The sequence below is a fragment of the Petaurus breviceps genome, unplaced genomic scaffold (assembly GCF_028583685.1).
Source record: "Petaurus breviceps papuanus isolate PSGF00001 unplaced genomic scaffold, PetGlider_PUasm1.0 208, whole genome shotgun sequence".
Lineage (NCBI taxonomy): Eukaryota > Metazoa > Chordata > Mammalia > Diprotodontia > Petauridae > Petaurus > Petaurus breviceps.
Window position 1 is genome coordinate 19,100,743 of NW_027185852.1, and position 16,724 is coordinate 19,117,466.

General features: G+C 41.3%; 1 protein-coding gene across 1 annotated transcript in view; it reads left to right on the top strand.

Moving 5' to 3' along the window:
- The window catches only part of LOC138165306 (disabled homolog 1-like), a 484,798-nt gene that overhangs the window by 375,873 nt on the left and 92,201 nt on the right, over positions 1–16,724 (top strand). The window contains exons 5-8 of the mRNA XM_069093489.1: positions 12,332–12,463; positions 13,691–13,810; positions 14,301–14,339; positions 16,183–16,248. Coding sequence (XP_068949590.1) covers positions 12,332–12,463; positions 13,691–13,810; positions 14,301–14,339; positions 16,183–16,248 — 357 coding nt within the window. The remainder of the gene's footprint in view (positions 1–12,331; positions 12,464–13,690; positions 13,811–14,300; positions 14,340–16,182; positions 16,249–16,724) is intronic.

A 16,724-nucleotide genomic window follows, 5' to 3' on the forward strand; every position in this document is an offset into this window, starting at 1 on the left:
TGTCTGTTCGTGGTCCCTCATTCCACATGTACTGTCATAATCCTCTTTGTCAGCCAAAATGCTAAAATCATCGGTTACGTGGCTAGATCCACACCATGCTATTTGAAGTCCTTTGCTGGAGATAAATAAGAATTTGTAAAGAAAGGAAGGATATGCCTTTCAAATGAAAAGGCTGTATTAAAGATGTCTTTTCAGAGATTCCCACTACCTTTTTTTTCCTCCAAAAGTCACTGGCATAAAACCTTTTAGCTTTTATTCAACCTAGATGGGGTTATCTTGGAAATACTAACTGCAGGGTTTTACTGGTCCTTCTCCTAGCTCATGTTCTGCACAGTATAGAAGAAATACCACTGGATTTTGAGTCAGGGGCTATGGTTTGTTATTGTCACTGTGTTATCACTACCTGTGTGACCTTGGACACCTGTCTCTGTTTCCTCATCTGTAAAGTGGGGATAATAGTAATAAATATTTCCCAGAGTTGTTGTGAAAGTCAAATGATAAAATAATTGTAAAACTCTTAGCACAGTGCCTGAAACACAGTAAATGCTCTATCAATAATTATTATTACTTATTATTTAACCTCAGTTTCCTAAGGAGGCTAGACCAAATAATCTCTTATTCCCTTTAGGCTTGAAATCTATGATTCTAGCATCCTCTGGTTGGAATTATTCCTAAGAATGGGACTTCACAAAAGAAAATCACACATAAGATTTAATGCAGGAGTCTTTCTGTGTTTGGCGGCTTCTGTGATGGGAAGGAAGGCATGTGGTACAGTGGGAATCTCAGACTTGGGAGTAAAAGGAGCTGAGTTCCCAGGACCTGTCCTCTCTACTGGTCAGATGATGTCTGGCATCTGGGGTCCTGCTGTCAGAACCAGAATCTAGGAAGGATATTCATGAGTTGGAGAGTCAGCAGAGGAGAAGAGCCAGGAGACTGATTCTTCCATGATCTGAGGAAGAGTTTAAAGAACCAGGGAAATTTAACCTGGATGAGAGACCTGGGAAAGACAGGCTAGCTTTGTTCAGACATTTAGGAGGCTGTCATGCTGAAAAGGGATTAGATTTCTTTAGCTTGGTGACACCCATAGCAATGACAATGACAAAAACTCACATTTATATAGCACCTACTCTGGGATGAGACTTGACAATTATCATCTCATTTGATCATCACAAGAACCCTGGGAGATAGGTACTGTTATTATCCCACTTTACAGATGAGGAAATTGAGGCAGAGATTAAGTGCCTTGCCCAGAGTCACCCAGTTTCTGAGGATCAGTGGTCAAATTTGAACTCGTGTCTTCCTGACTCCAAGACTGGTCTCAGACTCAGACAGATTGGAGCAGGGAACAAAGAGGCTATTTTAGGCTTGGTGTCAGAAATACCTTCCTAAGCAAGCTAAGCCTAGGCCCAGTATTGTATCCGCTGTACCACCTACTTGTCCTAGAAACACCAAATATCATTTTGTATTTAGGATAATAGAGTCCAAGTTCTTTCACTTGAGGTAGGATGTTAGATGAGCCATTTAATTTCTTGGAACCTTGGACATTCTAGCTTGGTCAATACCACTCCCTTCAGGAAACCTTCCCTGACCACCCACACCTGTAATAATTTCCCCTTGTTTTGACCTCTCTTACATTCATTGGCTTCAGTGCTCATTCAGAAATCATTCTTCTAACATCTTTTCTGCTTATTGTCCTGGTATTGAAGGGATCACATGCTGCAGTGTTTTCCCATCTAGGCCAGGAACTCAGGCAGGGCCTGAAGTCCAAGTACTGAGTGTCTTAGCCGCTCCTGGGCAGGGTTTCTTGAGGAGGTCTGGTTTGGAAGGAGTGAATGTGCATCAGATTCAAATCTCACCTCATTTTGGCTTTGAGACCTCCTTGAAGGTCACTGTCCTGATCTTCAAAATGCAGATAGCCATGGCACTTACCTCATAAGAGTACCATGAAGTACACATGAGTTATTATATCTAAGCAATATACAAATCTGTTGAAACTCTTCATAAAATTAGGAATTGTGATCATAATAATCCTCTAGGACTTTCTAAAACTTATAGCTTCTTGGGATGTAATCAGGCCTACCACAGAGCCCATTCAATGACCCAGAATGCTGTGGGTAACAGCCACTACATGAAAAGCCCCTGCACCCAAATTGATGGAACTGGGGGCTCTGCTCCTGAGCCAAGGGGAACCGTTCCCAGGGTTCATCCAACATCCTGAATGTTCCAATGACAGCAGTAGAAAAAAATGAAAAAGAAAAGTAATTTAGTGCCTGCCGCCTGCATTCCGAGTTAGATTCAAGTGATTCTATACAAAGTTCCCCAAAAGAAAAACAACTCCTTTGGGTATCTTTGATTTGATTGTATCTTAATGGCTGGGTTGAATTCTGCAGAGGAAGAGACAAACCTGACATGGAGACCATGATCCTGGGTAAAGAGTGTCAGGGCTCAGGGGGTGGGAGCACGAGAACATTCTTTTGAAGTCTGGCATATAACAACCTTGCTGATATGTCCTTTAATTCAGGCCCAGGATATCAAATTCTCTTCTTTTCCTTCATTCTTGGAACATGTAATTCCAGGAACAGGAGTCAAAAACCATAGAGTTATATCCAGGAAGGACCTGAAAGGCCATCGTGGCCATTCCAGAGCAGAAATCCCTTCAGCACACCTGACAAGTGGTCACCTAGCGTTGGCCTGAAGCCTCTGTCCAGGAGGAGTTGCCCCTGGTGGACAGCACTAATTGTTGGAACATTTTCTTTTACATCTTTCTCTTCAACTTCTCCCCTAGTTGCACTTAGAGAGCACAGTGGATAGAGCACTGGCTCCAGAGTCATGAAGACCTGAGTTCAAATCTAGCCTCAGACACTTACTAACTGTGTAACCCTGGGCAAGTCACATCACCTGTTTTCTTAATTATAAAATGAGAATGATAACAGTCTCTACCTCTCAGGGGTTTTATGAGGACCAAATGAGATAATATTTGTAAAGTTCTGAGAACAGTGTCCGGTACATGTAGGCACATAATAAATGCTTCTTTTCTTTCTCTTCCCTTTTGTTGATAATCCTGGCCAGCCAAGTCTAACAGAATCTCTCTCAGCCTCCTCAGGCCCCCAGCAGGCCTCCCCTTATTCCAGGTCAATCATCCTGAGTTCCTCCAGGCACTTCTTATGTTACATGACCTCAAAGTTCTTCACCCTCTTTCAGACACTCTCTCCACCTTTTCAGTGCCCTTCATTTCACAAAAATCCTGCAAATACTTGTGCTTCCATCAAATCACTCCCAACCCTCTTTTCTCTAACTTAGCCTTATTTCTTAAATCTTTCTTTACAGTACCTTTTTTCCCTTTCCTATGAATATCGCTGTGGCTCATTTCTGAAATCTCTCCAGATTCTTCATGGAAGGAGAAAAATAGTCATCAGTTTCGAAAAACCCTCCTTGACATTAAGGTTATGAGAGATTTCTGATTACTTTAGTCTATTCAGGAAAAATTTTTTAATGGGAAATATTTTAGAATGTTACTTCAAAAGGTAGATGGATGTAATCAGGCAAAATGTGCCACTTACGTACTATGATTGGCATGGAGGTAATTAGGTTCAAAAGTTGTCAAGAAAATGGGACAACTTAGAAACAAAGGAAGTGAATGAATAGAAGGAAACAAGGCACATTATGATGCAGAATGGAAAACCAGGACATAGAAGTTTCCAGGCACCTTAGGATACAGATTACCAAGGTTAGAAAGAACTTTAGAACTTCAAAAAATTAGAATGTAAAGTACAGTATGTCAGTTAAGAAAGGGCTTATGGAACAGAATGTCAAAACCTGAAAGAACCTTAGAATAAGACTTAGGGTTGATAGAGACCTTAGGATGTACAATATTCAGATTGTAAGGGATCTTAGAACATATACTGAAAGGTAACTTAGAATGTATACTCTTAAGAATTAAAGGAAGCTTAGAATATGCAGTGTTAAGATTACAAGAGTCCTTAGAACACATATTGGAAGGGACCTTGGAATATTCAGTGTTAAGAATCAAAGGGACCTTAGAACAGTGTTAAGATTGGAAGGTATCTTAGAATGTACAATGTTAGGATTTTGAAGTCTTAGAAAATGTGTAGGAAGGGATTGGAACAAACCTTATAACAAACCTTATAATGTTAAGATTGGAAGGGACTTTAGAACATAGATCGGAAAGGTCCTTACAATGTAGAATGATAGGATTGGAAGGGACTTCAGTGTCAAGATTGGACGAGATCGCGGAACGTGCAGTGCTAGGCCTGGACGAGATCGCGGAACGTGCGGTGCTAGGCCTGGACGAGATCTCAGAACAGAGCATCTCAGAAGCCGCTTTGACTCCAGCAGCTCCTCCAATATCTAGTCTCTCCCAATCCCCCAGTTGTTCGTTTCCCCCACCAGGACCAGAATGTCTTTGTGTCTATTCTGGATGTGCCTATATCATCGGTACCTGCTGTCTTCCCCAATGGAATAGACATCTCTTGAAGACAGAGACTGTTCCATTTTCTTCTTTGTGTAGCTGGTTATACCACAGTACCTGACTTGCTTAATAAATTCTTCTTGAATAATTTCAAAGTATAGAATGGTATACCCAAAAGAGACCTTAGGAAATAAAACCTAGAATGTTAGGGCCAGAAAAAGGACTCCAGATCTAAAATGGAGATTGTTAGCACTGAGCAAGAACTTTGAGGTGATCTTTTCCAAGGCCCTCATTTAAAAAAAAGATAAAAATGAATTTCAATGACTTGCCTAAGATCACACACCTATAGTGTGATATAAGCAATAGTACTATAAGTATCACATCACTGGAATAAAGAAGGACAGTAAGGGAAAATGAGATTTTAAATGAGCAGAAACAAAGCTCACAGCTGGTCCATCAACAGTTTCATCTTCCCCAACTCCCTTCTTGAACTTTCAAAAATTTAGGGGGCGGCTAGGTAGCACAGTGAATAGAGCACTGGCCCTGGAGTCAGGAGGACCTAAGTGTAAATCCAACCTCAGGCATTTAACACAAAAACTAGCCGTGTGACCTTGGGGAAGTCACTTAACCGCAATTGCCCTCCAAAAAGCAAACAAAAAACAACAGAGATCTTTAGGCGCAGCTAGGTGGCACAGTGAATAGAGCACCAGCCCTGAAGCCAGGAGGACCTGAGTTCAAATCCAGCCTCAGACACTTGACACACTAGCCATATAACTTTGGGCAAGTCACTTAACCCCAATTGCCCTCCAAAACAAACAAACAAACAAAAAAAGAACTTTCAAAAATTTAAAAGAATCTTTTGCACAGTCTGAAATGAGATAAATTTATATCAACAAGGCATTTTAAGATCTGGGTAGAAAATTCCTCGATACCCTGTACCAACGTAGGCTCTGTTATCTGATGCTCTCTAAGGCTCAATCCTCAGCTTCTCCATGAACCATTTACCAATTTTTAAATGAAGTATCAAATTGTTTGGAGGGTTACCATCTAACAGAACAAATTACAGGGAAGACTTAATTGGTGGTATGGTTCAATACAGTCAATTAAATACTGTATAGATTAGAAAGTAATTTGCTTAACACTTTACCATTACTTGTTTTTCAAAAAATAAATTCCACACTATTTAGCCTTCATATTGTTTCCCCCCCCCCCGAGGCAACACTATTTACTGAGAGAGAGGGGGGGGGAGGGAGAGAGGGAGGGAGGGAGGGAGAGAGAGAGAGGAAGGGAGGGAGAGAGAGGAAGAGAGAGAGGGAGAGAGAGAGAAAGAGGGAGGGAGGGACAGAGAGGGAGAGAGGGAGAGGGAGGGAGGGAGAGAGAGGGGGGGAAGGAAAACAAAACAACACAACAGGATTCAAACACATTAAAAAAGAATAAGAATAACATACTCAGAATAAAAATAGATACATGGAAAATACAAGACTTCACACTATGAGCAATTACAGTAGTTAAAACCTAACTGCACAAAGAGAGGCACAGGCTCATTAGAAGTGCCTTTCTTTTCTTAACATACTTTTGGACATGTTTTCTGAATCGCCAAGCCAGGGGGGCTGGGAGGCAAACAGCAGTAGCACCCTCCAAACATTCCACTAGCAAATGAGGAGGGGAACAGGTCACAGTGAGTGGATTTTTTTTTCTCATGCTGGCAAACCAGGGGTCTTATGGGAATTTAAGGAAGAAACACACACACATGCATGCACACACACATACACATGCAGGCACACACATACACACGCAAACCCACATACACACACACACCTCTTTGAATGAAGGATCCACAGGTGTAGAATATTGAATATCACCGCAGACTTTTTCTATGGCTTGATCAGTTATGCTGATTTTTATCTTTCTCTTTGTCTTTCATTTCTAGCATTCTTTATTTTAAGCTATGACTGTCAAAGAGGTAGAAAGGCACAAGGGGAAATCTAGCTCTTGTAAAAATAAGAAAAATCAATAAAAATCTATTAAAACAGTAATATGATGAACTTATACTTAACAAATATCTAACAAAACCAAAAACATGAATCTGTCACTCCATGTTACCACCTGGTAAAGTTCGCATTCTTCTGCCTGGCATTCGAGCCTCCCCTGTCCCAAGTCTGCATGTCCTTTCCTTTCTATTCTTTACTCTTTTCACTCCCTTTCATGTACTCTAGCTTCGGTCTATAGAAACATATGTAGCTATATATCTCTCACCCTGTCCCACACCTTATCCTCCCAGGTCAACCATGTGCAACACACACCATTATTTCCATTCCTATGTTATCTATCCTTTCAAGACAAGCTAGAATGTCACCTCCAAGAAATCTTCCCTGATCCATATCTCATTTCTCAGGAAGGATTTTTCCTTTCAGAACAAAGTCCTGCTTCCATTTCTTGGATGGACTTACCATATTATTTATTGCACTTTGTCTTATCTCTGTTCCTTGTGATACCTTATCTGTCTCTGCCAGAGCCCTGAGCAACACTGCATATACTATGCAACAAATATTTGCTTGTGAAGGTGAGCTCAGAGGACCTTTGGAGTTTGGCAATTGGCAAAAAAAAAAGAGGCTAGGTCTGGGCTTAGCTTTCTCCCTCTGCCTTTTCTTCATCGTTTGGTTGTTCAGTGGTTTTCAATAGTGTCTGACTCTCCATGACCCCATTTGGGGTTTTCTTGGCAAGGATACTAGAGTAGTTTGCCATTTCCTTCTCCGGCTCATTTTACTGATGTGGAAACTGAGGTAAACAAGGTTAAGTGATTAGCTCAGGGTCACACAAGTATTGTCTGAGATTAGATTTGAACTCAGGAAGATGAGTCTTTCTGACTGCAGAACTAGCATTCTGACCACTGTGCCACCTAGCTGTCCTTTCTTTGTCTACTCATCTACATAGAGCATTGGAGGGGTTTGGAATTCAAAACCTGAAGGATCACAGAACTTCACCAGGTTCCAGTGGTTGTGGGCTGACGACCAGTTGTAACTTAACCTTCAGAAATTAAAACTGCAAGATATATGGAACACTCACCATAAGCCAAAGTGAGGTCAACCATTCCCAGCAACCCGGAAGGTCATTTCAAAAAAGAAACCTATAGGTCTGTCAGTCCTGGCTACGCAGCTAAGGCTCAGTTAGCCCCTTGTTCTGAACAGTTTGGCATCTGGTGATGAGAATCTCCTATAAGAGGTGAGAAACCTCATAGCCAGAATTCTGAAGGGAATAAGGCACTGTTTGGTAAAGGAAGAAGCTGAACATGTTCACCCCCCTCCTTCCCACTCCTGAATGATCTACTGCTGAGGCAGAATATTTTTATAATTTATTTTAAAAAATAAAACCTCTTCTGGTTTTGAACTAAAAGAGCATGTCTGAGCCTCCTGTTCTCACGGTAGCACTGTGCCCAAGACCTTCAGCTGAAATCAGACACTGGGATTAGAGGTAAGCTTCACAGCCATGTCTCAATGGGGACATGCTTGGCAGAGACTGAGGAAAACTCCACAAAACAGCGTCCTGTGGAGGAATGGTCGGCAGGAGCTATTTCTGACTCATAGATGAAGCTCCAGAAGGGGACTCCGAGGGCTGATGGTCCGCTCTTATTTTACAGAATAGGGAGCTAAGGTCCAGGAAGTGCCTTGTCCGGATTTATGATGCGTTAATGATCAGAAGCAGATTTGGACCGAAGATGTCTGACTCCAGAATCAATGACGTTTGCACCACTTCATGCAAGGCAGTATAGAGCAGAATAGTGTCTGGAAGACTAGTGTCCATCCAAGACTGCATGCACATGCCTGCTGGTGCTGTCCAGCAGAGACTCTGCTACGGCCAGTGGGACAGGGTCCAGGAAAGGCTGACACATCCAGCTGATAGCTCGGCACAGTGTTATCCCCTGCACAGCACGCATCAGCTTCGCTGCAGAATCAGAGGTGTGGCATGTTTCCTACATGTCTGCTCTGGCCTGACCGTGTGTTTCCTACAAGTGCACCCCTCCACATACAGTTCCTGTATCTATTCTTCCTCCTATCCACGGCTAATGTGTGTATTTGGGCAAAGTACGCCCTAGTTTTATGGCTAGATACATTTTATTACCACTTTGTTTTTGCTGTGCTATTTGGCTAGATGCTTTTGCTTTGAAATAATTGGGTCCTCTGACTATTAAAGGTAAATACATTAGAAGGGGCCTATGATTTAGAGTTTGGAGAGAATACAGACCCACAGAGTGCCACGATTCAAAAGGAGCCTTTTCTAAGGGATCGATCCCATGAATTGTGGCAATGGGAGGAAGACATAGGTGATATAGTAGGAGGAAGAAATGATTCTTATGTTATGAACAAGCTGCATCCTTGTATTTCAGGACAGTATTAGGTCCCTTCTGGTTCGTTATTTCTGTTCTGTCAGTCTGCCCCATAACCCGGTTCCTCTATGACAATGTTTGCTCCAGGGACAGAGTTCTTGAGTGGAGAAGTATGAGCAGATTGAGAAAAAGCATTGCCTCATGGAGAGAGTGCTAGACATGGAGTCAGGAAAACCTGGGTTCAAATCCATTTCACCCCCTAACACTAGCTCTTTTTGGAGAGGAGAAGGTAGGGCAATTGGACTTAAGTGACACACCCAAGGTCACACGGCTTGTTTTGTGTTGTGTCTGAGGCTGGATTTGAACTCAGGTCCTTCTGACTCCAGGGCCAGTGCTCTATTCACTGCACCACCTAGCCATCCCAACTTAAACTTTTTTTTAAGGCTCAGTTTGCATCTGGTTAAATCTGATGACCTCTAGTGCCCCCTTCCAGTTCTAAATCTATGATATCCTATGATCTCTGTGTAAAAAAGCTTTTCCTGGCAGAGGTATTCAGTATGGATTAGATGGGTGAGGGAGATGGGTAGAGGTGGAATCCTTAGGACTTGTTATATGATCGGATGTGGCAGGTGAGAGAGAGAGGGAAGAGCCCAAGTGGGCTTCTGACTTTTCCCAGGGCCTTTCATGTCTTCTTGCTATGAATCATCTTGTCCATTTGAGTCAATTGTGAGGACTAATGGATGAGTGTTTGCAGGTATTTTGAGAGGCGGGGATGAAAAGCAGCTACCCTGCTGTTGCATTCACTGCATTCTAAGGCATTTGCAATCCCCACCATCTGCATTATGCTGGCATAATACAGAGTTGGCAAAGACAGTGATGGATCAACCCACAAAGAACCTTTTTCAAATGGATGAGACTCCTTAAGAAATATCCTCAATGCATCACAAAATTAACTCTGGGAGAGGGTAAGATTACAAATACATCTTTAAGCCCGGAAGGCACACAGAGATGTACTTTTCCAGGCAATATAAGGTATAGTTTAAAATGTTTTGATTTTAGAACACTTAATGAAGAAAAATTAAAATGTCTCCATCTGCTATCTTATACATTAGGTGTGATTTTCCCATCATGCAATAATCTCTGGATCTAATTCCACAAAGGAAGACTTCTAATCATGGCTTAATTTCCAAAGCACAATTTGACGATCAATAAGACAGTGTGAACTTCCATAGGATAGGGCCCTCCCTGAGATGATGTCTTTCTTAACAGCCAGTCAAAGGAGAACATTCAGGAAAGGCAAAGAAAGGAAGTGAGAAGCTGGACTCCACCCATTTCACTTCCCTGCCCTTTTCTGAATGAAGTTCACCTAAGCTCCTTCAACCACTACCTACCAGTTGTATGAATACATGCTGCATCTGTTTCACCTCATTAACACATTGACAAAAATCTGCCTTTGCTTTTTGGAGTCACTATCCTCCACATTCTAAAAGCCCCTTACAATTCACTGAAAGGCAGTTCTGTTTCATGAATAGAGAGCCCTACAGAGGGTCAGAAAGATCTGGATTCAGGTTCCGTTTCTGACACATACTGGCTGCGTGACCTTGAGCAATCAGTCAAACCACAGACATTTATTAAACGTCCTGAGCTATGTTCTGGGGATACAGCTACAAAGAATGAAACAATCCCTACTATGAACTTACATTCTAATGGGAGAGATAAATACATATAAAATATTAGCATCGATCTAAAATTAATAATTGCAAATAGATAAAAAGTAGTTAAATACAAGTTAGTTGACAAATCACTTAACCACTTTCTGCCTCAGTTTCCTCTTCTGTTAAATGAGAGAGTTGAATGCTATGGCCTCTAAGGATACTCATAGATAAAAAAAGAAATCTGTGATTTTATCTATGATATATATGGGACATGTGACCCTGAGCAATTCATCGAAGTGTTCCAATCACATCTCTGAAACCAGATATTGCAGAAAAGATGTGAATCTGTATTACTAGAGCAAGTTTCCTCACGGAGTTCCCTACCCTCATGACATCACAGAACCAAACAGACACAAGCAGAATTTCCTGAACAAACATTATCCTAGTAATACTGGGTCACATGGAAGGCCATCTGGGCAAAAGGAACAAAACAGAGGCACCTGGTTTTTGGCCAAGGGTGCGAGGTAAGAGCTTGCTCAGAATTGGAGATCATAGGATCTCTAGTTTTTAGGTGGAAGGAATCTCAGAGGTCACTAGTCTGACCCTGTCGTTTTGTAAAACTCAAATGTCAACTTTACCATAAGCCTTTCCTGATGCCCCATTCATTAGCACTCTCTCCCTCTTGAAAATACTATATTACTTTGTATCTACTTTGCATCTATTTCCTTATGCAGATGTTGTAGTCTCCTTGGTAAATTATAAACTTCTTAAGGACAAGGACATTTTTTCCTTCATATTCACTTCTTAAATGTTTGTTAATATGAATGGAATGGAAACAGCCATCAGAGGTTGAATAATTTGCATAAATAGTGGGCAGAAGAGTGGGAATTTGAATCCAACTCCTTTGACTCTGAATGAATTGTCCTTTTCAAAATATCTGGATGTTATTCAATGTACCTGGTTGTTTTCAGCAGTCTACAAATCAAATTAACAAGTACTAATTATTAAGTCCTAAATCTATGATCTTATGAGGTGACTGGGAAGTGGTAGGCTTGGCCTTAGAGCAGGCAAGGAAAAGTAAAAGGTCATCAAATCATGATCTAGGGTCACAAGAGTGAGACTTTTGGTCTCAGACTGAGGTGAAAAGCTGATCATCATCATCAAGGCAAGATAGCATCATGGGTAGAGAGATGCCCTTGGAGTTGGGAAGACCTGGAATGAAATCCTGCCTTTGGTAGACAATGACTGTGTGACCATGAGTAAGTAGTCATTTAACCTTTAAGAACCCTAAGATGGTTGGTTTAAAATGATTGGTTAGAGGTTTCAATCTGAAGTAGAGGAATGAATCTGCCCACTTGGAGGTGCCCGAACAGAAGAAATAATGCCTCCAGACTAAACCAATATAACCACCATAAAACATTAACTCAGGGGGCATCCAGGTAGCACAGCAAGTAAGAGCACCAGCCTGTGTCGGGATGACCTAGAGATCGAATCCCGGGCTCAGACACTTAGCACCCACCCAGAAACACCTGGCCGTGTAACCTTGAGCAAGTTACTTAACCCTGATTGCTTTAAAAAGAAAAATATTAACTCAGTAGAACTTTATCATTTACCAGTACTCTCCAAGATGCTGATATGTAACATCTGATTTTTTTTTTAAAGCAGGTCACTCAGCAATCAACAACATACATTTCAGAAGTGCTTACTCTGTGTCAGACACTATATTGAAAGTATTCAGAATATTCCCATTTCTCTCAACCTGATCAAAAGGTTAAGTCCACAGTATCATTTCAGAATTCCTCTAAGATTCTCTTCCTCCCGTCTAATCCCCAGAACTTTGCTGGACTCCTCAAGGCCCATTGCCACGGAAGTGCTATCAGATAGTCTGCTCTCTGAAAGAACCTTTCTCTCTGTCTCTTTTAGGCACTCCAGCATCACCATGCTGTGCACGAAATTTCCTACATTGCAAAGGATATCACAGACCACCGAGCCTTTGGATATGTCTGTGGGAAGGAAGGAAACCACAGATTCGTGGCCATCAAAACAGCCCAGGCAGTGAGTATCTTCAACTACCAGCCGTTACCTAAAAGCATCAATGCCTTGTCCTTTCACTTTGGGGTCAGCCGGATGCTGCGGAGTTAAGAAAGATGAAGTTGGAGTTGAGGGTCCTGAGTTTGAATCCTGGCTCTGCCACTTACTTCCTTCATGACGCTTGAGGAAGTCACAACCTCTCTGGGCCTCAGTTTCCTCCTATATAAAATAACAGGGTTGGGCTGACCTCTCTGTTTCAGTTCTCTAACCTCTGAATCCTATTTCAGTCCCTGATCCAGTCTTGCTTCGAATGGACATATTGTTGGGCTTGGTCAGTAGAGTGATCAGAGATCTGGAAGTAAAAGGGACTTTCGAGTTCATCTCATCCAGCCTTCTTGGTGTCCTGGTGAGGAAGTGGGAGTCTGGAGAGATTAAGTAACTTCCCCAAGGTCACACATGAAATAAGAGGCAGAGTCAGGGTTCAAACTGTCACCATGGTATTTCAAATTAACCTTTCCTTTTTCCCTGCCCCATTGCCTCCCATGGCTGGGTATTTGCTTGAACCTCACAAATCGTTTAGTCCAATCCCTTAATTTGACAGAGCTAATGGTTTAATAAAGTGCCTCAGGTCACAGAGGTAGCAGAATTGGGATCTGAGCCCTGGTCTTTACCTCCACATCCAAAACTCTATCCTCTCCTCCATATGGGGTGTGTTACTGCCCTCCAACCCTCTGTCCTCCAGAGGCTCATCCCCACCAGTGCTAAACACTTCCCAAGAAGAAGCCATTCTCTTCCCACCTCCATGTTTTTTTCTATTCACTTCCCCTAATGACTAATTATTTTTCTTTCTAATTAAACTGGATGTACTCATTGTATACAAACAAATTTGCTTCTGTTCACAGTCTCCCACAAAAAAAGAAAAGCAAGAGAAAATAAATAATTCTTTTGCAAAGAGCCCATGCTCATTTCATTGTATTAAAAGGTACTACCAAATAAAAAGCAACACCTTTTATGTATATAATTATAATTATTATTAATTTGCAAATATAATTAGCCAGCAGAATGAACTTTCGCCCAGATGCAATTTGCTAAGCCAATATAAATAAGGTAGAATTAATTTAGGGTGAAGTGCTTTCAACTTAATAATAAAATGAGTTTCTGGAGGTTGGAGCCAGCAGGGAGAGAATTTGGTCACTGCCCAAAGGGGGCTATTCCATCCTTAACATGGGCCTTCTATTTGTGTCTCTGCAGGCCGAACCTGTGATCCTCGACCTGCGTGATCTCTTTCAGCTTATTTATGAATTGAAACAGAGAGAAGAACTGGAGAAGAAGGCACAGAAGGATAAACAGTGTGAGCAGGCGGTCTACCAGGTACATCTGCAAATTTGGCGTGGTGCCCACAAAAATAGAAGCTCTGAGTAAACAGATGTGAAGTTGTCAGTTAGTGCTTCCAGGGACTGATGAGAGCCTTGGTGTAAATAACCGAGGCAGAAGCAGGCTGTTGTAAGGGGGCTCTCCACAGCCTGCCACTCCCTTTCCTGTTGGTGATTAAGCTTTGAGATAAAGTCAAGAGACCAGTGAAATCTTCAGCCCAATTTCTACTATTAGTGAGAAAGAAATTCAATTGTCACAGCTGTCATCTGGAATGAAGTGGGGGTGGGGGTGGGGTGGGAGAAAGGAGTGGTAGGGAAGGTTCCAAGAGTTTAGACATTTTCCACACCTTTCCAGCTATTCCTTTGCAGAAATACCTCTCCTCCCAAAGGCTGGTTTCTTTGCAATCCTTTAATTTCTTGCTATGGTCTCACATCTCTTCTTTTTTCATCCTTTGCTTTTTGTCCTCCCTTCTCTGACTCTGCGGTAGACAATTTTGGAGGAGGATGTAGAAGATCCCGTGTACCAGGTAATTTTGGAAGCTTTGTGGGTTAACAAAGTCACCAGCAGTTAGACTAGACCAGAGTGATGCCATGTTTGTTATTTGTCAGAGGTCCAGAGGACCCCTGATTGGAAAGAATAGAGCTAGTCTAAAACACTTCAGAGAACTCAATAACCTGCCAATCTGGAAAAAGATGGCTATTAAAAATGAACATATCCAAGTATCAGCAATGTAGGACTGAATGTGAGAGATTTCCCTTTCTTCTCCCCACCCCCTTATTGCTGTTAAAGTCTGTACCAGGAGCTGAATATTTTTAAGAGTGGGGTGAACATTCCTTGTTTATTAGAAGAATAGTGCAGGTGATTTCCTGAGGCAAGGATTGGCCAATGGCTCGCATAAACCACAAAGGGTGGGATTGTTCAAATGGGGAATGTTTCCCAATAGATGATTTCACTGGGCTTGGTTTCTTTGGAGTCATTGGTTAGGTAGCTTCATACCATAAGGGCATAAAAGCTCATAGGAACAGAGAAAACAATAGTGACATTGAGGTGGATGAGTTCTCCTCTCCTGCATCCAAGTATAAAATTGATTTGTATTCTATACAAGACACATGGATTTGATCGTTTTTTTTAATTACTCAAAATTTGTAGATCTTAGAGTTTAACAGTGATATGTCCAGCTCAATTCCCCACCTCCAACCTGTAATTCATGCTAAAGACAACTGGGGACTTATAGATTAAAGAGAAGTCTTTTTAAAAATTTATTTTGTTTGTAATTAATGGAATAAAACAATCATTTCCATAACATAGTATAATGAAAAAAGATGATTGCCCAGGAAACTGCAAATCTACTAAGCACAACTCACTCTCTCTTTTACATATACAACAAATTTATCATGGCAATTCCCTTTTTTTTCCTTTTTTACTTCCCCCCGCCCAGCCCTAGAGATGGTGATCATTAGACGTAATATGTGTACACTCACATGCATATACATATAATACATATATACATGAAATTATTCTATATATCTATTTTTCAATTCATTCTATGAATGCAGATAGCACCTTTCCTCATATTTTTCTTTATAGTTAATTTGAGCAATCATTTTTTAAAAATCTATATGATAAACTGAGAATCTAAAATTGATGGACAGCTGTTTCATTGGTTGATAAAAAGGTTTTATTTTTTTCTCATAAAACATTTGTGTTTTCCAAACCCGAAATAACAACCATAAAAGCTGTTAGTGTTAGGTTTATACCTATAAATCTATTTTTGTTTTTCTTTCAAAGAGATTACTCTTTGACGAAGCAGGCTATTTTCATGGGTACCCTATTGCCAGATAATGTTGTATTTTCAATTTGGAAGAAGTAAGAAAGTGACATTCAGAGGACTGAAGTCACTTCAAGTTTCTCTGTGCTTCCTTATTGTTCCAGAAGCTTATATCAGAAATAGTAATAAAGCTGGAGGGGCAGGGAGGACTTTTCTCTTCCCTGGGTTAAATAAGAATGTAATCGTGCCACCAAAGTGCATACACTTGCCAGGTGGTGACGTAATGTCCCTGTTCAGAGTCCAAGAATAAAAACACTAGTGAGTGGACCAGATTGAGTCTCAGGTGAGAAGGCTGCAGGGGATGGATTCTCCTCATTTCAAGGGCTACCAGGTCTTCACAACTGCTTTTGTTTCAGAAACAATCTGACCGTTGTTAGCCGTTCATTGATTGTGCTTCTCCCTGGACCACCTGGTCTCTGTTAAGCCTTTGCTCTGTATCTATATCTTTAATGCTTGCCTGATTGATCTCCTGTTCCAAATGGTCTTTTTCTCCCTTTCTTTTCCATCTCTGACCTTTCTTCTTTGGATGACGATCCAATAGTACATTGTGTTTGAGGCTGGACATGAGCCAATTCGTGAGCCTGAAACGGAAGAGAACATTTATCAGGTATCCAACTACTTGCTGTCTCGCTTACCACTGTTGCAGAGCCCAGACTTCAAGAACATAGACCCCCACCAACTGGGGAGGGGTACCTCTCTTTCCACAAGACCCAGACACTGAAGGATGTGCCCCTTTAGTATTTTTGATGCATGATTTAATTATATAAGAGTGAGTTTGGGGATTTGCTAATGTTTCATCTGACATGGTACCCTAGAGTCATGGCCAGAGCACCAGACCCTGATTCAGGGGGGATATGGATGGATTCAAGGCTATAGTTTGTCATTCACTCACTTGGATAGGTTGCTTAACTTCTTCTATTTAGAATAGAATTTATCTTAGACCCTTTTAATTCATTTAGTCTAAGGTCTTTGCCAACTCTGGCATTGGTCATTTGATGGTATAACAGTCTACGTTCCAAGGTGTTCCAAGGTCCCTCACAACTCCAACATTTTTTATTCTATGTTCTAACATTTTGTATTCTA